This window comes from Bos indicus, chromosome 23 (genome assembly GCF_029378745.1).
Source record: "Bos indicus isolate NIAB-ARS_2022 breed Sahiwal x Tharparkar chromosome 23, NIAB-ARS_B.indTharparkar_mat_pri_1.0, whole genome shotgun sequence".
Lineage (NCBI taxonomy): Eukaryota > Metazoa > Chordata > Mammalia > Artiodactyla > Bovidae > Bos > Bos indicus.
In genome coordinates this window covers 26,465,694-26,487,992 of record NC_091782.1, presented here as the reverse complement: position 1 = coordinate 26,487,992, position 22,299 = coordinate 26,465,694, and the positions used below count along the sequence as shown (strand labels likewise).

General features: G+C 41.1%; 1 protein-coding gene across 1 annotated transcript; it reads right to left on the bottom strand.

Moving 5' to 3' along the window:
- Nucleotides 1-321: 321 nt before the first annotated feature.
- Nucleotides 322-21,888, bottom strand: FBXO9 (F-box protein 9). Its single transcript, XM_070778129.1, is given in 16 exon segments — nt 322-935; nt 2,648-2,799; nt 5,103-5,196; nt 5,657-5,752; nt 6,420-6,510; nt 6,710-6,828; nt 9,396-9,510; nt 10,288-10,418; nt 12,436-12,535; nt 14,305-14,364; nt 16,575-16,728; nt 17,924-18,013; nt 21,424-21,509; nt 21,512-21,652; nt 21,655-21,697; nt 21,700-21,888. Coding segments are annotated over 16 exon segments (1,755 nt in total). The 5' UTR covers nt 21,874-21,888; the 3' UTR covers nt 322-826.
- Between the last annotated feature and the right edge of the window lie 411 nt (nt 21,889-22,299).

Genomic DNA, 22,299 nt, shown 5'->3' with positions numbered 1-22,299 from the left:
GTGGCTACCTACTCCAGTATTCTTGCCTGGAAAATTCCATGGACAGAGCCTGGTGGGCTACAGTCCATGGGTTGCAGAGTCTGGACATGGCTGAGCAACTTTCACTTCACTTTCTGCTCTTTCAGAGTCTTGGCCCCAAGGGAGTCCTCTCTTCTCACCTAATGTCACACACATGTAGGGGGCCTGGATGGGGTCCTGGTACAGACACTACAGACTGTAGCTGCCTATAAAGACTGAGATGACTCCTTTATCTGTGAGCCTTCGCTGGCTGCCTTAGGACCGTTCATTACTCTGACGTTTGAAAAAGGCTATCCAAATACATTTTCTTGAAAGAAACCTTTTATTTATGAGCTTCACTGGTCAAACAGTTTCAAACAAATTCAGAACAGGGATTCACATTTTGAGCTTTTAGTTAAAAGATGCTATGTCATGCGTGAAATAGATGCTGATCCCATGGGGGTGCTCCCCTGACGCGTTTCAATACTGGGCTGATTGGTCAGAAGACAGCCTATGGGACAGAAGCCTGCTCTGAGGTCTGCTTGCAAAAGGGCATGATTTAAAACCTCATGTGGTTTTGTACAACATAAGTGTCCTGAAACTTAAAATAATTTCAACTTAATTTCAAAACAAACACCCCAAGAATCAACTTTCCCTTTAAATAAAAAAAATAATCAATTTAATACTCTTCTTGAAAGAACTCCGACAATGTAAAATAAGTTCCAATTCCATATATATATATCATATATATATATACATTTATAACTTAGGTTGCTCTGCTTCTCTATATACTTTTACTCATGCAACGCAGTGGGGGCGGACGTGAGGGCTACAGCGGCCTCTCGGAGAATGCGGTGTAGCTCCTCACCCTGGCGAACAGCAGTGGCGTGTACATCTTGTCGATTTCGAACGCTGTGACCGCAGTCTCTCCAGTAGATCTGGAAAGACAGCCCACAGTCATTCATCACAAGGAGATTTCAGCTCATTTAAAATTCCTGTCTACATTTAGGGGGGGAGTTTAATTTTAGGCATTAGCCTTTTTTTTCATTTTTAGTTCATCTTAGTCAATTCTAAATAATAGGTGCATTGTGGAAAATTCGAAAAACATTAGAAAAGTGTAAAGAAAAATCACTCATTCCCACTCAGACAGGGCCTCAACCTTGATACTGAGCTTCACTGCTGAGGGCATACTTCGCTGCTTTATACATCATGACATAAAGCACTGCCTCACATCATTAAATCTTCAGAAGCCATTTTTGTGGCTGCATATTTCACTGTCTGCTTTTACCACATTTACTTAATCCCCCCTTTGCTGGAGGATTTAGTTTTCAGTGTTTGGCAATTGTAAATGTTTTTGATATCTTTCCTTATGCCCTTTGAAAAGATTCCCAAGGAACAATTTCTAAGTCAAAGGCTCTAGATATTTTATGGCTCTTGTTAAAAAACATATTTTAGAAAGAATTATAATCCTAGAAGAGAATTTAATGATTTAATATTTGCATAATCAACAGCATAATTTCAGGTTGAGGGGGAAGGAGGTGATATATTACCACAGCCTTTTATTTTTCACCTAAAAAAAAAAGAAAAGAAAAGAAATAAACAAAAACAGAAAATTCCAGTGACTTCATAAATATCATTTGCTTGGCTCTACTTCTGGGTTTAGTTTCTTTGGAAAGAAAAAAAAAAAAGAATTCTACTTCACAATTATTCAGAGAAGCAGAAAGCAGACAGAAGGACCAGTAGATAATGGAGAGAAGCAAGAAAAAAATGGTCTTTTTGTCAAGACCTCCCAGATGAGTAGGAAGAATTACTCCTAAGGTGGAAACGTGACTGAGGAAGCTTTCAGCAACCTGTTTGAGGTTGTCAGAGAGGCTGATGGAAGGCGACCGACCTCCAACCTGCCTCTCAGAACTCTGGACTCAACTGGCATGGAATGACCCTCGGGCACACACCAATATTCTTCCAAACCTCACAACAGCTAACATCAGTATCTACATGAACTGAAATTTCACTTTCCTAATTCTTACATTTTACTCATTTCAGTACTGTTCCTTTCTCACACACTCTCATCTGTTCATTCACTGTTTCACACTAGTAAATCCTAACTCACAGGATAAAAAGTTTAAAATAGGAACCACTAATGGCTTTAAACAGGAACCACTAATTTGGCTTTGAAACACTGGTGATCATCTCAGCAGACTTCCTTTCCTAACTACAATTTACTTTAAAATCTGTGTATAATCCCTGGGGATAAACCAAATGGAAATAAGGTGAAAAATGATGAGACTGAACCATGGAGAAGAAAGAAGTTCAGGTGTTTCACAACTGCCTTGGAAAGCCAATGACTGCAGTCACACTCGTGCAGCTTAGTGGCCAGGCCCCGACAGACTCATGGGGGCTGCTCTCAACCTTACAGGAGACGTGCCCACCTACGTGTCCATGGACCCTTAGGGGGAGCTCTGGACACTCCACCGGGCCCACTTTTAGTTTTCTTCAGGTTGGCTATTTCTTTGGTTTGCAGAAGATTATACTGTGGTTTTCCTTTGTGATCGAACATTAACTCTGAGGAATCAAACCCTACCTGAGTCCTCAGCTGGACAGGAAGGGCACACGGCGTCTGTACCCTTGAGTTTTTACGGCATTCACCTACTTGTAAGTAATGTGACAAGAGTGGTGTATCCAGATGAGTTTGTTGAAGCTCTGGTGGCCACTGGAACACAGCTGCAGCCCCACATGAAAGTTCTGATCGGCTTCTTGCACAGGGGCACGGCGAAAATACCGGTATTTATGGTCAAGTGCTTTCTGTAAGAGGGGAGATGCGTGAGCAACAGTGGGGCCTCACTTCCTGGACAGACACAGAGACAGATGGAGCTGCATCTATGCGGAAATACCTGAGCAACGTATTATCACACAGTTATCTGCACACAGGATAGACAGCTATACTGGTTTATCAACTGCCAACGTGTATCAGTTTGGTTCAGTCGCTCAGTCATGTCTTACTCTGTGACTCCACGGACTGCAGCATGCCAGGTTTCCCTGTCCATCACCAACTCCCGGAGCTTGTTCAAACTCATGTCCATCGAGTCAGTGATACCACCCAACCATCTCATCCTCTGTCATCCCCTTCTCCTCCTGCCTTCAATCTTTCCCAGCATCAGGGTCTTTTCAAATGAGTCAATTCTTCGTATCAGATGGCTAAAGTATTGGAGCTTCAGCTTCAGTCCTTCCAATGAATATTCAGGACTGATTTCCTTTAGAATTGACTGGCTGGATCTTCTTGCAGTCCAAGGGACTCTCAGGAGGCTTCTCCAACACCACAGTTCAAAAGCATCAATTCTTCGGTGCTCAGCATTCCTTATGGTCCAACTCTCACATCCATACATGGCTACTGGAAAAACCATAGCTTTGACTAGACAGACTTTTGTGTATGAGTGTATATGTATGAGTGCCTGGAAATACATGAGAGCCTCTAAAAGCAGAAGACTTTTGCCTCCATCACATTATCTCAATCGGGATGACAACCTTAGGTATGACATGTAACCGCATGGTAGCTGTGTGACGGTTGAGGGGATGAGGATCCAGGATGGGCAGCCCAGGGTCAGTGTCGGAGATGGGAACTCAAACTCCCGTCCATCTCTAGGCCTAATATTTTCTTCTACTCGAAAACAGTGGGGCAGAAAGAGCAGAGTATGACTTATCTTTTGCAATAACGGAAAACTAGTCTACGGAGAAACAGATGTGACAAGGTTCACTGGAACCACACTTCTGTGAATGTTGCTAAAACATAAGAATGTCGACACTACATATGGTTTCACTGCGCCAGTCTGGAGTGAAAACTGGGCGTAGGTTGCGAGTGCCTAAACCCTCTTATTAGGTAACATTTTAACAGTGGGGGCCTCACAACTCCCCAGCTCTGATCTCAAGAAACTCAAGGCTATGATCACCATGATAGTAAGAATCTCTGCCCTTCAGATTGTAGCCCCTGATTCCAGGAGCCAGAGGGAGCTGGAGAAGCCACAGCCAAGGGCCACAGGACTCACAGATGAAGGACTGACTATTCCCATTGGAAGGACTGATGCTGAAGCTCCAATACTTTGGCCACCTGATCCGAAGACTGACTCACTGGAAAAGACCCTGTTGCTGGGAAAGATTGAGGGCAGGAGGAGAAGGGGGTGACAAAGGATGAGATGGTTGGATGGTATCACTGACTCAATGGACATGAGTCTGAGCAAAGGCCAGGAGACAGTGAAGGGCAGGGAAGCTTGAAGTCCATGGGGTCGCAGAGTTGGACAAGACTGAGCAACTGAACAAAAAACAACAACTATTCCCTATGTGGTCACTGGGAGTGGGGAGTGGACTCAACACAAGACAAACCTCGTTCAGAAACTATATTCATTACAAGAACAACACAGAAATATTTATTCTAACTACCTCACAACTTCTTGGGTCCACATTGTGGTTTTTAACCAGGGTTAAAAAAAAATGCACATGGAGAAAAGCTGGAAAATATCAGTCCCTTAATCTGATGAGAGAGTTTAAAATACTCTGGAATGTCATGATTCTGCCATTGTATTTGCTTGGCATTTTTTTTTCCTTTTGCAAGAACAAGAAGAAGGAAATTATCTCACTTTAGCTTATTTCCAGGAGAAACTGAAATTCTAAAAATATCTCTGAAAGAATTACCCATATGAGACAATTTAGAAAGAAAATCTCCTATGATTCAAAATGAGAAAAGCCAAAAATACAGTCATATATAATCATACTAGTTATTTCACAGGAAATCCTGGCTTTACATTTTCACATGTAAAAAACCTGGGCCAAAATAGGAAACCTGGAGGACAAATAAGTTGATTTGATAAAAAATAACCACATTTTAGAAACCTTCCAGTTCTCTTCAGAGATACGCTGTTAAGTCAACGCCCGTTTTGTTTAACAGTATAATTTATAAAAGAGTACGTTTCATCCTTTCTAATTGAGAATGATTGAATGATTAAATACAACACTGTAAATCAACTATACTTTAAGAAAGAAATTTTAAGAAGACTCTTGAATGAGCAGGGTATGGAAATTAAAAGAAAACTGCCAATTCTGCCTTGCATACTTACTTCTTCTTTTTTCTTAGTTATCACAGCAAATACTTTGGTCTGATTGTCTGTATCTTGTGACAAGCGATAATGACCCAGTAGAATTGCATCCGTTCTAAAAGCAAAATCAAAAAAACACTTTAAATCTTTTTATCCGTTATGTGTATTTAAGTAACTGAGAAAGTAATGGGTTAGAAGTATTCACTCAATTAGCCTGAGGACAATCAGGTAGGATGTGAGTAAACCTAGTTTCCAAGGCCCCAGACTTACTGAAGGAGGGCTTTAGGGAGAGGCCCAGGGGTTGGTATTTGTTGTTGTTTGGGGGGCGGGGGGTGGCGGGGAACTACACTGTGCAGTCTGTGGGATCCTAGCTCCCTGACCAGGGATCAAACACAGGCCCTTAGCAGTGAAAACACCAAGTCCCAGCCACGGGATTGCCAGATAAGTCCCAGGATCAGTTATTTTTCACAAGTGCCCCAGATGATTGCTTCTTTAATCATCCAGTAATAAGTTACATAATCTGCAAGCTACCACCTAGAATGTGAAGCGGACAGGAAACTGCAGAAGGCCACCACCTGGTATTCCTGGTGCGTAAGCGTGGAACAATGGACTGGGGCTCCTCGGGCGTGGTGAGCATCATCACGTGGCCATCCGGGAAGAACCTTACGTACCTGCGGGACAAGGCAGACACCAGAACGCCATGCGCGAATATGAAACGCGTCCCTACTTCCTGGTCCCCAGACCTACTTATGCATGGCTGTGAAACCGAAAGGGAGATGCCGCGGGCCAGAGGACTGGCACACATCACTGACACGGACATGGCCCGTGAGGCCAGCAGCAGAGAAACAGAGCAGTGTGTTACCTTCCTTAGAGGGAGCCATGGGACTTTTAGTGTCACTCACCGAATAGAAATAAATTGGATTAAACATTGCTCTGTTAAAGTTCTGCGTGTTTCTCCCTAAAGCACTACCTAACGTCATACAAAACAGAGGCCCAATGCTGTCTACTCCACAGTAGTCAGCACAGCCGACTTGTTCCTCAGTGACGTGGATACCTGGTGAGGATGAGCCTGAATAGCAGCCCAAGCGCTCTGATAAGACAGAAGACAAGGAGGAGCTCCAAAATACAAAGTAATTCTAGATCTAGAGCCAAGGGGAATTCCCTGATCTATCTTAATCTGTTGGCTCTTTGTCTGCAGTTCCTGTTAGAAACTGGATAAAAACACCAGGGGCCATTTTGTCTATAAACGCAAAAGCCACGCGAAATCAATGTCTGATAACTAATGCACTAACACTTGGAGAGAGAAAATTTTCACTCACTGAGTTACTACAGTTGTACCTGTAATATTCCACTTGGTGCCACGCTCTATAGAAACCATCAAGAGACTGCTCCCCTTGACGAATATAGGTGGTTTTACTGATATACACGCCTACAGAAAGAAACAGATTTTTAAAAAAGAACTTAATAAAAAACTTTTACCATCATGTAACATGTTTCCAGCTTTATTTTTATTGAGGTTTCCTCTAAATATGCTTACAGTACTCAGGTCTGGTATAGAAAAATGAAGACTTATGTATTTATCAAAATCAGCACAACAGATCTCTGTTGCTCTAAAGAGTTCAACTCACCATCAAATCGAACACGGGGCCTTTCCAAAAACATCTCTCTCCAGGATGTGTACGGAACAAGTTTAATACAGCTTCTGCCCCAAACTTTCAAGCAGGCCAAACGCCATATTTCAGGGTCTCTAGGGAATAAAAGCACATCAATATATTTAACAGGTAAGCCCTATCTGCACTCAGACAAGAGAAGCATTTCTGCCAACAGGCATCTTCTATTCAGCAACTTCGGCTGCGCACCAGCCAGGCACTGTGCCGAGCACTGGGACAGACGGATGGGCAGGGCAGAGGCCCTGCTTTTCTACAGGGAAAGCAAACGAAAAACAAGAAAATGAGAGAAAAGTTTTAGGCAGTGTGCTCAGTGTGAGAAGAAACAAAGCTGGGTAAAGGACCAGGACCAGGTGGGTGGGAAACAGACTCTCTTTTCCGGGCAGGTGTCTACAGTGACAAGGAAGGGCATCCTGGCAGACGCCACAGCAGGTGAGGCCCAAGGGCTGGAGCGTGGCCAGCATGCTCAACAAGGGGCAAGAAGGATGATGTGGCTGCGGCAAAGTGACCTGGTGAAGTGCAGACGGCATCTGTGGAGAGGTGGTTGGGGACAGGTGAGGTGGAAATTTTGCAGGTGGCGGTGGCTGTTTGAGCGAAGAGGAGGCCACTAGAAGGTTCTAAGTACCACTGATGGTTTTAAAAGATGACTCTGCTGGTCTATGGAGAATGAGCTCAAGTGTAAGAGTGGAAGTTCAGAGACCACACGGGATGCCAATGCCATAATCCAGAGCAGGCCTAGGTGGCTGAGCCAAAATGATACTTAGAGAAACAGTGAAACAATCAGACCGGAGGCAGATTTTGAAGATGGCACCAACCCTAACCGTAACAAGACTTTGTTACAGGATTACTGCAAAAAGCAAAGCAACTGACTTGATTCTAACACAACACAAAATAATTTTAAATTCATCTGTAACTTGAAATAAGACAGAGGAACTATTTATACGGAAGCCACACTGCAAAAAGAGACATCCCCCAAACAAACACGGCAATGTTTTTTTTTTTTTTAATGAATACTTCTGCAACCAAGTTTTATCCTACCCCTGAAGATCTGTTTTAATTCCCTTTTTACAATGTTTTCTCATATATAATTAAAAGAAAAATTAATGGAGTAACTAGAGAGCTTGAAAGGTACTTGTTAAATAGAAATACACACAGAACTATCAAAAAACAAAGCCGTCAAGCAATTCAAATGTTTTACCCAAAAGACAGGACTTCAACTGAAATTAGGTTATTTTAAAACAATGCATTTGAATTTTAAGAACCAAAATTATAAAAAGTTCTAGGGATTTCTTGGTGATCCAGTGGCCAAGACTCTGAGCTCTCAATGCAGGGGGCCCAGGATCGATCCCTGGTCAGGGAACTAGATCCACATGCCTCAACTAACACCTGGCATGGCCAAATAAATAAAGTAAAATAAATAAATATCTAAAAAATGTTCTAGATGCTAAGGATAAAGTATATATTTTTACATAAGGCACCCAGCCCTCATAAAACATTACCTGTCTTAAATGTTATACTAAACTACAATTATTCTTCACATGCAAGATTTTAAATGTATAGGATAACTTTTCCCCAGTTTCATTGAAAAGTATTTGACATACATCACTGTAAAAATTTAAGGTATACAGCATGATGGTTTGATTAACATCTATTGTGAAATAAATCACCATTGGTTTAGTGACCATCCATCATCTCATAGAGCTACAAGGAAAAGAAAAGGTCTCCTGTGATTACAACTCTTAAGGTCCACTCTCTCTTAACAGCCTTCTATCATAGAGTGATGGTAACCACAGCCAGCAGGTTGTACATCACATCCCTAGTACTTACCTTCAAACTGGAAGTTTGTACCTTTTAACCATCTTCCTCTAATCCCTATTCCCTCACCTCTGGTAGCCACAAATCCACAAATTCTCTTTTTCTATGTAGATTACTATATGTAAGATCATATAGTATTTGTCTTTCTCTGACTTAATTTCACTTAACATAAAGCCTTTGAAGTCCATCCATGACCATACATGGTGGCTCAATAATATTCCATTTTATATATGTGGATCTTCTTTATCCATTCATCCATCCGTGCACATTTTGGTTGTTTCCAAGTCTTGGTTACTATAAATAATGTTTCTATGAACAAGAGGTGCAGATGCCTTTTAGAATTAGTGTTTTCATTTCCTTTTTATATATACTCAGAAGTGGAATTGCTGGCTCACATGGTAAATCTATTTTTAATTTTTTGAGGAACTTCCATACTGTTTCCCATAGTAGCTATACCAACTTACAATCATACCAACATCCATGTTTATCTCTTGTCTTTTGAATGATGGCCATTCAAACAGGCGTGAACTAATATCTCACTATGGTTTTGACTTGCATTTCCCTAATGACTAATGATGTTGAGCAACTTCTTGTATACCTGTTGGCCATGGAATATCTTTTTTTGAAAAAAACATCTAAGGTCTTTTGTCTATTTTTTAATTAGGTTCCTTGGGGATTTTTGCAACTGTTGTATGAGTTCTTCATATGTTTTGGATATCAATCCCCATCAGATATCTGGTGTGAAAATATTTTTCCCCAGTTCACTGGTTGCTTTTTCATGGTTTCCACCACAGCCAGAGTTGCTTTAAAAAAAGAAAAAAAAAGTAAATACCTGGCACAGATATAGAATCCTCTGCACACCTGTGACAACTGCTCTAATGATCTGAGGTCCAGGTCGCTGGACACCACCCAACGGAAGATGTACATCAGGACCTCCATTGGCAGAGCTGCAAAGGAAACCATCCTCAGTGACTCTCCTCTCCTTCCTACCTGTCACTTGACTGTCACATTCTCAGTGCAGATATTTTTATTCCTAAAATTTTATAAACCACCCTTCAGATCGTCTTGGAGCTGATAAGTGTATTTAACTACCCAAAAGAAATAATGGCTCCTAACATCAAAACACAAATATCTTTGTCTTTTCAGTACAAAACATCTCTGAAGCTACTTTCCCCTTTCCCGTGGAAGATCATTTCATTGTCAAGAGATATAAAAATACTAGAAAAAATAATCTAGAATGTACACATATGTATGATCTGCACTGCATATGTAACATTAAAAGATTATTTTCATCTCCTTGAAAATTTTCAATTGTCCTCCTTTGAAAAGTTCCCAGAGCAAATTAAACAACACTAAACACATGAAAAGAAAGAGAAAACATTCATTTTTAAACACTCAGCCTGTTTCAGGACTACTGTCCAACTTGGCTGAAGTGCCTGAAGATACCAGCATTTCTCCAGTTTTCTTAGGGCTGCCCCACCAACTCAAGATATTCACCCTCTTAGACCATCACTGTAAAGAAGATGGCATCCTCGACCAACTACACTACAAATTCCACTCTACTTCAGACCCTGAGAAGCTTGTCTACACAAATTAATTATAATTAGACCCCCCACTATACTTGGAACTAAAGCAACTGTATGACAGTTATCTGACCTTATAAGTTTGGAAAACTTCAATCTAAGGAAAAGTATTTCTGAGTTACAAGGAGCAAGAAGTCACACCTGATATATGAGTCTGACTGCTCTCAAGTTCAGGCTGACACAGTTTGAGCACAGACTCCTGAAACGTGAGCTGCTGTTGGAAGTAGGACAGGAGGTCTGCCATCTTGCTGTCATCATCAGTATCTTCAATGCTAAGAAAAGAAGGGAGGTGAATAAACCCAGTGCCCCAGTCTATACAACACAGCTTTGAAACTGATTTTTCACAGGACTTTCAAATTTGCTTTAGAAAAAGTCATCTAAAAGCAAACTTCTTACTACTCTTTTTCAAAAACATGGTAAAAGTTTACCCTGCCCTGCAAAGGGGTACCATACCAACTTTTTGAAGGAAAAAGCCTCAGCAATTTTAATTCCCACAGAGGAAGAATTAAAAATTTTTGGATATAGGTGTTGAGATTTAATTAATTAGTTTTATGATAAGGTAGAGATTTCATGAATTAGTAAAAAAGATAATTTCAAATGATTTTTTAAAAATCATATGTAAATATATCCTTTTAAGTGAACATAATCCATTCTAATTGAATAAAAATAAAATATACAGATGTCATCTGAGGTACTTACTTACCAAGAAGGCTTTCTAATATATGTACCTTATAACCCTTCCTTTAGAGGAAAATATATAATTTTAAAAAGCAGGGTCCATGAGTAATCTATTAGCATAAACAAATGTGTAGTTAAGAGTTCTAGAAAAATATCTAGCTTTCCAGTTTTGCTGAGGGTAACATTAAAAATGATCAGACTTACAAAAAAGCTGGATGAGGATGAAGTTAGAAAACCAGGAAGGGCTTATTAAAAGACAACAAAATGGACATGTGGCTGAGGCTGGAGGGACTGCAGGGCTCTGCTACCAGCTCTTTACAGGAGGCAAAAAACCAGCAGAGGCTTTTAGGGCCTATTAGGTCTGATAAGAAACAACTATTATTTTGAAGGAATTTTCAGAATACCTGGGTCTGTGTGACAGGATGGGAGAGAAAGAAATGCTGTTTTAATGTTTTAATACAACCTTTCTTAACAGCACCTGGCATCTATTTATAAAACTGGCTAAGACCTGGGTCTAAACGACTCTCCCTAAATTTCAAGAAGGTTTAGAAAATCCTTGAACAAGTCTTTTTGAGTATGAACTACCTCGTGTTGTTAAATCTAATTTGGTGAACAATTATTATTAGCACCAAAGTTCAAACAGGCAACAAATGCTGACTTCAATGGGATATTTTTAATATGGCTTAGTCAAAGCTTAAGTGTTAATACTATAAGCAGTTAAAAAAGGCAGTCAGCATAAGTTATCAATAAAGGTAACTTCTTAACTGTTTCATGCCAGAGGTTATGTAAGACTGACTGATATAGTATCTTATTACAAAAATTCTACTTTTCTAGGTTTCTTTTATGAGCAACGTCAAAGTATTGGCTTAAAAATATGTTAATTTACTCCTTTCAGTAATTACTGCTTTTATTACAAGAAAAAAAAAAACAAAACTCTTTCGTCACCTTATTTTTGTTATATCTGTTTAAAATGTGCATTTCCATATTTTAATCTTAAAATTTCCCTAATTAAAAAATTTCTACAACTTTATAAACAAGTCTTCATACTAAAGCACTTATATCTGGCCCTTGTGCTTTTAAAGAGATGTTAGTCTTAACAATATTCTATCTACAACCAAGTCTGACTAGAGTCTAGCATTTTCCTAATAAAAAACCTTTTTAAAAATGTATGGTTTCAAACAGATACAAAAGGAGAAAGTGTAATTACTAGTGTAATAAAACCCCATGTACCCAATTTCAAACATTATTAAACCATTATTAACCTTTTTCAGCTTTGGCCTGATTACACTTTAATCATTTTGACTTTATAGATTTCAGAAAGTTGAAACACGTCCATTAATTTACTCTTTTCAGTAATCACCGCTTTTATTAAAAGAAAAAAATCCTCTTTCATTACCTTATTTTTGTTATATCTGTTTAAAATGTGCATTTCTATAATCTTAAAATTTCCCTAATTAAAAAATGTCTACAACTTTATAAACAAGTCTTCATGCTAAAGACTATGAAACTTAACAGAATTAGCACTGTCTTATCATGCTAAGAGTCAACAGGGCAAAGACGCTTAACTTTAACAAATTCTATATATTACTGTCTATCAAATTATATACGCACTAGCTGTTTCCAACGCCATCACCATCTGGAGACCGGGTATAAGTAATCTTGAACTCTATATCAGGTACAAGTTGCATAGCCCTACGATAAAACTTGATGGCTAAAAGAAGAAATAAAGCTAAATTAGCTATGACCACACATTTTCGTCATTTCCTTTGATTACAGTGATCGTGGTTTAATTTGGTAACTTTCTTTACAAACAACCAAATTCCCCTTTTCTATACGCAACATGAGCAGTGAGCAAACTCATTTTCAAACCCTACTAGTTCAGAAATAGTCTTTTTTCTGAAGCACTCACGTTACAGAAACTTAAGATGTTGCATTTTACCCTTATCTTTTAGCCCATCTTTTTCCTCAGCCTCTCACATACTGTCAGAAGTGATTTTATATGTAGTTGTCTTTCTCTGGGCTTTGAAAATGTCACTGCTGTAGCCCCAGCAAAAACAACTTTAAGCAAACTTCTTTCTGGTGTGCAGAGCTTAGGAAAATCAAATACTTCCTCCTGAGTAGAATAAGGTTTCTTTTTTTTTTTTTGGAATTTATCCTTCAACTTCATCTTCCTTTACTCCAGCTGCCTGTTACTTAGCTGCTGCTGCTGCTAAGTCACTTCAGTCGTGTCTGACTCCATGTGACCCCATAGATGGCAGCCCACCAGGCTCCCCCATCCCTGGGAGTCTCCAGGCAAGAACACTGGAGTGGGTTGCCATTTCCTTCTCCAATGCATGAAAGTAAAAAGTGAAAGTGAAGTCACTCAGTCGTGTCTGACTCTTAGCAACCCCATGGACTGCAGCCCACCAGGCTCCTCTACCCATGGGATTTTCCAGGCAAGAGTACTAGAGTGGGCTGCCATTGCCTTCTCCAAATAACCTATAAAACTTGTTTTTAAATAAATCTCCTGGCCAGGTGGTTTAGAACCAGACCAGTGAGAGATCATATAACTTGGGGCTGCAGAAGCTGATTAGTTCTTTTCCCTCAGGCCAAGCCCATTCAGTCCATCCACTCTGCCATGTTCTGCCACTTGGGGTGAGTTACTGAACACCACATGGAGACAGGACTCTCACAGGCTAATAACGACTGAGGAGGGATGTCATCATTTGGGCTCTTTTCAAATGTCAGAGTAAAAACACCACTAGAAGAAACTTGCAAATAAATGCAACAATTCTGAAAATGTTATCTGAGGGGCATTTTCCAACGACTCCAGCGCTAGCATTTTTTCCATGCCCCAATTAATAGCTTTTCTATCACAAAATGAAAGCCTAATTATAAACCTAATCTGGTAAACAGCCTCATCTCTTGGTTTACTTACATATTTCTACGGACCCAACAAAACAGACAATAAAGGCTGAAGGGTATTCCTTCTTGTATAATGTAAATTAAAATTGAGAAAAAATGTACATGTTCTTCAACCTGTCCTATGTATTTTCCTCCTCTGAAGAAACACTGACCTATAAAAAGAGCATATCCTATTTTTCAGTAAATAACAATATTTTTAAGACTTTAATAATTAATAAATGTTAAATTCTAAATTAGAAAAGGTTATTTTACTCATTCTACCCCCATGACAATGTTTCTTAGCAATATTTTTGGAAAGAGATGGGTTATATAAAAGTACAATTTTTATTTTTCATGCCTTAAAAAAAAAATCTCAAATTTACAGAGACTGATGTTCTCATTTATTCCAGTTTTTAAAAAAAACTGGTCAGTAACAAAGAGCAAATATATTTCAGTTTTTAAAAAACTGGTCAGTAATGAGATGTTATTCAGAAATGTCATGACAAGATGACATTGGCAACCTCTACTCTGGCCTCTATTTCTGTAATATTCAGAATATTACAGAATATTCTGTAATAAAAAATCTGAGTTTTTTACCTTCATAAAGAGCTCCATTTTGTTCTTCTTCTACTGCTTTTAGGAAGAGTTCTCGAGCCTATAAAAACAAACAGTGAAAAACAATATTTGAAAATCTGTATTAAAAATGAGTTTGATCAGTGTACGGATGGCCTTTTCAACAATCATGCTACAGCAGTTACATATCTACTAGCCAAACAGTGAATTTCAAGATCAACTTCACAGCTTACAGAAAAAAGTAACTCAAAAACGGATCAAGGACCCAAAAGTAAAACTTTAAAAACCTTTAGAAAGAAAAAGAAAAAGAAAAAAAAAAACCTGGGAGACTTGGGTGAGGAGTTCTTATATTTGGACACCAAAAGCACAATCCATAAAAGGAAAAGTTGATAAATTGAGCCTCATCAAAATTAGAAACTTTTGCTCTGTGAAGCTCTCTTAAGAAAATGAAAAGACAAGCTACAAAGTGAAAGAACTTACAAGCCACATATTCAACAAAGGACTTGTACTTGGCATGCATAAAGAACTCTTAAAATCCAACAGTAAAAACATGAGCAAATCTGATTAGAAAAGACAAACATTTTTCACAGAGGGGCCTATAAAGATGGGAAACAGCACATGAAGAGTTTTGTAACATCATTAGCCATTAGGGAGACACAAGGACCTATCAGAAAGGCTAATATTAAAAAGTAATGACAACAAAGGGTAATGCGGATGCGGAGCCACTGAGTCACTCATACACTGCTGGAGGGAACACGAAATGGTGCAGAAGCCCTGGAAAACAGTGCAGTTTCTTTTCACCAAATAGGCACTTACCGCGAAACTCAGCAACTGCACTTACTTAGGCCAGAGAGATGAAACCTTATGTTCATGCAAAAACCTGCACATGAATATTCATAGTGGCTCCAGTAAGAGCAGCCCCCAACTTGAAACCCACGAGTCCCTCAACAGGTGAGTGGTCCCACAAAGTGGGGTATGTACATACCATGCAACACGAGTGAGCAGTGAAAAAGTGACAAACGACTGACACATACAACAACTGGGAGGGATCTCAAAGGAATTGCACGTTTTCTTGAATATCATATGAATATTAGAGAAATAGAGGCCAGAGTAGAGGTTGCCAATGGTTAGGAAGGGCTGTGGAGGAGGTGAGGAAGAGAGCATATAACTAAGGAGGTAGGGGAAGGGGGCCTTGTGGTGACAGAACAGTTCTGTATCTTGATTTTGATGGTAGCTACATCAAGCGACGTGTGTAATAAAGTTGCAGAGAACTGTTTATATACACTCCCACAGTCAAGTGCCTGGAAATCTGAATAAGCTCTGGATTGTACCAAGGTTCTATCTACTTCCAAAAAGTCTAGCTGAGGAAGGCATCATCATCAAGGGAGGATGGGAGGCGTGCACAAGACTGTCCTGGGTCATGAATCTGTGAGTATGTCCAAACTAAACGGAAATAAAGCAAATATAGACGTCTTTTGTTGTCACAGTAATGTCAATTATTTAACGGCAAATTTTTGTAAATGAAAACTTGGGTCTAATGGTGTGAAGGTGACAGCCCCTGTGGAGGAAAGGATTTGGTAACCTCCCCACATCCCTGGGCTCAGCATTCTCAGGCTCAACCATCTGCAGATCAGAAATGTTTGAAAAGAATTCCAGAAAGTTTTGAAAAGCAAGACTTGAATTTGCTGCACACTAGCAACTATTTATGTAGTGCTGACATTGTACTTGTGACTATTTACAGAGCATTTACATTGCACTGGGTATTACAAGTCAGCTAGAAAGGATTTAACGTGTACTAGAGGATGTACAAGCTTACACACAAACACTACACTGTATCATACAAGGAAGGTGAGCAGCCAAGGACACAGAGGGACCAGCGTGGTGCAATCTGAAACGGTGGGCTGTGTGTGCTTTGTGTGATCAAGCATGAGAAAGAGGTGAACCACTAGAAAGCATCTGCAATTTTCCAGGATAAGGAAGTAATCACTGCATCACTAAATTTATTCAATTCAAAATATAACCAACTACTACAGTAAGGCTTTTGGGAAAGTGTTAACATTTGAACAAATTTTTCCTCTTTGGGGCTTCTATTAATAAATTCAAAGGAATCTATCTTTTACAGACCAAATGAACCTCAGGGGTGTTTGCATTACTAAAGAGTCCCAGCAAGACTGTGTACCTGTAGCAAAGGAGGAGTAACATATCATCCAAAGACCTATAAGAAGTCCTGAGGGATGGAGACACTGGCACACTTGTCCACATCTTTCCATGTACAACGCCCATAACACTTAACTTTTCTTCTTTCGCCAGTTCCTGCTTTCCTCTGGTGTCCGCTGCCCTCAGCAAAGAGCCTCGCGCTGCTCTGCACGGTCGAGATTCTAAATTGCCTGAGCCTCCACCCGGGGCAAGTTCAAACATCCACTGAGCTCGGAACCTCTGGAGTTGTGCCTGGGAGGGGGAGAAGGATGCCTTAAGACCTGCCAAGGAAGAGGACCTCACCTCTGGAACAATCTGTCAATAGTCCAACACCAATGTCCACACACATACATATTCTTGGATGAGAAAACACGGTCTTTAAATTACTACCACCAAATACTTGTTATCTTCCAAGATAATTTTTGCTTAAGACTTTGAAGAAACAGTGAAAGTTTGCTAAAATAAGATTTTCTATACAGGAGAAATCTAATGGTACAGGGAAATCAAATTTTAACTGGAATTGAAAATATAAGCCATCACTTAAGAGTCTAAACTTAGATGTTTTCAAGCTTTCTACTTAGAATACATCATCTCAAAATTCTGTGGGTAAGCCTCAACTCTGTAATAACCATTCTTTTTTTTTTTTTTAAGAAATTATTTTTTTCTAAATATGCATCATTAAAAATTTTTTAAAATACAGAATAAGTGAAGCCTTCCAGTGTGGTGGGCTCTGGTGTGCTGCTTAGATACCCACCTCCACATCTGAACTGTTGGCAGTGCTACCAAACAGCCTTCAGCTGTCTGCCCTGTGGTTAAGGCCTCAGCAAGACCACACTTTCTTCCCAGGTGGGCCCCACCCAAAGACTAATCAATAAAAGTGATCAGTGACTGATAAAATTCTTCTTGTGGCTGATTATCTCTTAAAATGTTTAATTAATAAATGTTTATTACTTATATATTATATATATTATAAATTAATATATATTAATTTTTTCCATTAGTTGTCCATTTTTATCTATCTTATGTTCTTACTAATTTCATAAGGATATTATATTTACATGAGAGATATCAACCCTCTCTCTCTACATGGTAAATAGTTTTCCCAGCTAATTATTTCTCTTGATTTAGAAGATCTTTTGCTATACATAGGTCTCAAACTTTTAGACGGTCAAATCTGTCAATTTTTTTAAGGTGATGGGTGTTACTCATGCTTATGCCTTGAACACTTTAAATCCATAACTGAATGACATAGTAGCCACTGATATTCCTTTTTACAGGAAAAGAAATCCATAACATAGTTATAATTGAAGCATTTCAAAAACCAGTATGAAAACACAGCTATAGTCAATGCAAATAAGGACCTAAGAATCTTCATAAGTATGACCAACTCCTGCTTATGTATGGAAACCAACAGAATAAGAACTGAAGCACAAATGAAGAAACATACCTGCAAATCCGTCTCAGCAGGGCTTTCATTTTCATCATCATCATCTCCTTCCCTGACAGCTTCGGAATGACAATCTTCCTCAGCTTCTGCCTAAGGAGAAGGGAAACAAACAAACGCTGAAGAACACGCAGACACCAGTTTCCCTGGGTAACCTACACTGCCTACTGAGCTGCCTGCCCAGCGAAACACATAGTTGTCTCTCTCCATATAAATTCTTCACAGATGAGGAAAATGATTCCAGTTGGAAAAATCTGGTACTTCAACTTTTTAATACTGTAGAATACACTACTTCACTGATCTCCAGCTTAAAATGTTTGGTAGGTGGTTAAAAAGAACACTTTGTTTCAGATTTGTTTCAGAAAGTAACAGTGAGTGGCAGGACAGAGTTCAAATAGCTTTTGTTTCATGGATCATTTAAGAGAGGATATATAGCCCTCCAATATTTTGATCATCTGAGGCAAAGAGCCAACTCATTGGAAAAGACCCTGATGCTGGGAAAGATTGAGGGCAGGAGGAGAAGAGGGCATCAGAGGATGAGATGGCTGGATGGCATCCCTGATACAATGGACGTGAACTTGGGCAAACTCCAGGAGATGGTGAAGGACAGGGAGGCCTGTTGTGCTGCAGTCCACGGGGTCGCGAAGAGTCAGACACCACTGGGTGACTGGACAACAACATATAGCCCATATATGATTGTCCTTTCTTTATATAAACGGGAATGTTATTAATGTGTGAATGACTTTGTTAATATCTTAAATGTACTAGAAAAACTCATTAAAATCAAAGACATGTTAACAGTGAAGGTTTTTATAAAGAAGTCTCTTCCTTTTTTAAAAAAATAAATCCACGTTTTTTATATATTGGATTGACTTAAAGTGGAATAAAGGGCTGGAATTACTGTGCATGGCTTAGGACTTAATAGAGGCCCCAGGTCAGTATCCTTCCATTTTATCCTTTTAGTCTCCATAAACGTTTGCTAAATAAAACTGAATCCTACCTTCCACTGAAAATGAAATGCTGCCCAGGTGCAGTCTGTTACCTAACACACCTCTTAGCAAATAAGACTTGCTCAACACTTTTAAGTGTTCAATCCTATAAAGAAATGCTGCAATCAGGGAAGTGATCTAGAAGGTCAGTTAGAAATAAAAATAATACAATCTATTTAATGTTACTCATTCCAAACACAGGAAGTTTTACAGTTGACAGTTTGGGTTCTAATTTGCTCCTGGGACTAAGATGTTTGTATTAGCACCTATCTTTAAGCACAGCAACCAGATACACTTTCACTACTTCACAGCACAACACAAACAAGCCTGGCTTCCCATCTTATCTCTTGCAAGCAGACTTACCACAGAGGGGCCTGTAAGAGGTGAACTAGTTAGTATATGCTAAAGTGTCTGGCACTCTGGGAAGGCTGAGTGGTGAAGAAATAAACGCGAAAGGCCAGAGACTCAGAGGAACTTCCAGAAAACTGGAAAATATAAGTATTATCAAATACATTTTTTTTTTTTTTTTGTCTCTTTAAGCTGAGAACTTGCTCAGTCATGTCTGACTTTGCAATCCCATGGACTGTAGTCTACTAGGCTTCTCTGTCCATGGGATTTTCCAGGCAAGAGTACTGGGTGGGTTGCCATTTCCTTCTCCAGGGGATCTTTCTGACCCAGGGATCAAACCCAGGTCTCCTGCATAGCAGGCAGACGCTTTACCCTCTGAGCCACAAGGGAAGCCCCTTACTAAGAACATCACTAATGCAAATTACACAATAAAAGAGTTTGAATTTATAGATCTAACAAGTGTATTTCTCACCCAAATAAGGGTCTGCTTTATTACTGTAAACGTTAAGGACGGCTAATGGAAGGGGACCTTAGTCCCTGATGTATCTCAGTAATTCAGCCTCCACCTCTAACCCAACAGTCCTCCCAAACTGCCCTCAAGAGCGCCCCCTGCTCTCTCTCCTGCCACCTCCCACCCAATTTTTGCACATGCTACTTCTCTCAGCATCTGGAATGCCAGTGTCCTCTTCCTCCCACTTGGTGACTGCTGCTCATCCTTCAAGACTCAGCTCAGGGACTACCCCAGGAGGAAACATTTTCTGACCCCTTTACTTGCCTCTTTTGTTTTCCCATTACACATGTGCTGGTATCACAGCACTGAAGAATTTTGTTGAGCTTTCATCTCTTTCACTAGAATTAGTGCACTGGCAACAAGATCTGGGGTCTGGCACTATGCCAGGCTGATAAGTGCTCAAAAAATTGGCTGAATTAACAAATAAAATGCCATGATAATATATAATGCATATCTCAAGAATGAGATAAGGAGACAGGAAACGGATAATACAGACTGCATCTTTCTTCTTCCCTGAGTTGTGTGATAATAGAGCTCTAATCCACTGTGACTTTGATTTTGACAGTACGATGACAAAAACAAATCAAATTTGGGGTTTTACTGCATTTTTCAACTCAAATACCACTTGAAATAAGTAGGTCTTCGGCTGTCATGCAGAGATTTTCACTTTGTTTTACATAATTGAGTTTGACCTAACACTTTTCACCAGAGTAGCTTCATGTGTTCATCATTTTACTGTTTCACAGATGGAGTTAATACCCAAAGTTAAGTGCTTAATCCTGGTCAGAGAACTCTAAAAGTTTAGAAGCAGAGTTAATTAGTGTTTTTTACTCTCCAAATTGACTTCATAAACTCATTCAACCATTCATACATTCATAAACACTCGGGTGTTTACTATAAACTAATGAGTTTGGCATCATTTCACTCTTGAAGATTCAACTTGGCCAGAGATTAGTTTCTCGCATCGACAATTTATTGGAAGCCAAAGCAAAGTAGCATGGGGCACAGACGACCTGTGCCAGCACGCAATAGCTCCATGAAACTTGCTTTGTCAATTGCTGGAGCTTTTCAGTCTCTCCACTTGGACTACTCGGGCTTTCAGGGCCCTGAAATGCGACAGAATCCCTCAAACCGCCAGCCAAAACCCTGCCCCGGGCACCACCGCGTCCTGGGACAAGTGCGTCCTAAACTCAAGACGCCTTAAAAGGCCAGAACGGCGGCTCCCTGGGCAGGTTTTGTTTTTGGTTTTTTGCAGGGAGGGGCGGCGATCAACAAGTGTCTCCACTTGCCAAAGCTCCCTCCCGATTTCAAATACTGCGACGGCTCACCTCAATCTATGTTTGCTGCTTTTAATAAAGGCAAGAGATTGGTTAAATATCCTCAGAAGGCCGAAGAGAGGCATTTTTCTCGGCCGTCCAGCAATCACTCTCTGCTAAACTGGAGCCCCCACCGGGGGTGGGGGTGGGCGGTCCGCAGGAAGTAACTCCGGGGATCCGGCAAGGTTGGCACCATCCTCTCCCTCAGGCCAGGACCCCAGGATGGTGGTAGCCTTGCAGACCCCACCCCTCGCAGGTTCCTCCTCCCCACTTCCCGGGGGCTCCCCGCAGGCCCGGGTCCTCCCGTCCGCCGCTCGCCCGAGCCCCTAGGCGCTTTACCATGCTGGCTGGCCGGCCGGCCGCGGCCGAGGGGCTCTCGGCGCCCCCTCGGCACCGCCCCCGCGAGGAGGTGCGCTGGGAGTCCGGTGTCTACTCCTGCCGTCTGCTGCAGCGGGGCTTAGCAGAGTTCTCGGTCGGAGAAGCGCACCAGGCATCGGCAGTAACTGCGGGCCCGGCGTACGGCAGCCATCTTCGCGGGGCAGAGGGCCAGATCGTGGCGCGCTGGGCGGCGGCCGGGGACTCGAGGAGCGCAGGGACGCCGGGGGCCCGCCGAGAGGCCAAGGACTCTGCGCGAACCGGAGCGCCGGCCCTGCTGGAAACCCCGGACGCCGCAGCGGAGCTGCTAGTCTGCTGCGGAAACCTGCGCCGGCGCGGCGAGCATGCGCACTGCCGACCCGCCGTCGCACGGCTCCGCGGCCCCCTTGCTGCCCGGTGGAGGGCGAGGGACATTCACTTGGTTTGCGCGCGAGGCACAGGCCGGGTTAGGTCATCGGGTGTCCAAAGGCCAAACTCGACCTAGTGTTCGGTTCAGTGAACTTATGCAAACTTGCTGCTGCTGCTAAGTCGCTTCAGTCGTGTCCGACGGTATGCGACCCCATAGGCGGCAGCCCACCAGGCTCGCCCGTCCCTGGGATTCTCAAGGCAAGAACACTGGAGTGGGTTGCCATTTCCTTCTCCAATGCGTGAAAGTGAAGTCGCTCAGTCGTGTCCGACTCTTAGCGACCCCATGGACTGTAGCCCATCAGGCTCCTCCATCCATTGGGATTTTCCAGGCAAGAGTACTGGAGTGGGGTGCTCAAACTTCGAATTAAGACCCTCAGGCAAGCGGTCCTAAGGTATCGAATTGGGTGCTCGGGATGGTCGCTACACGGTTCT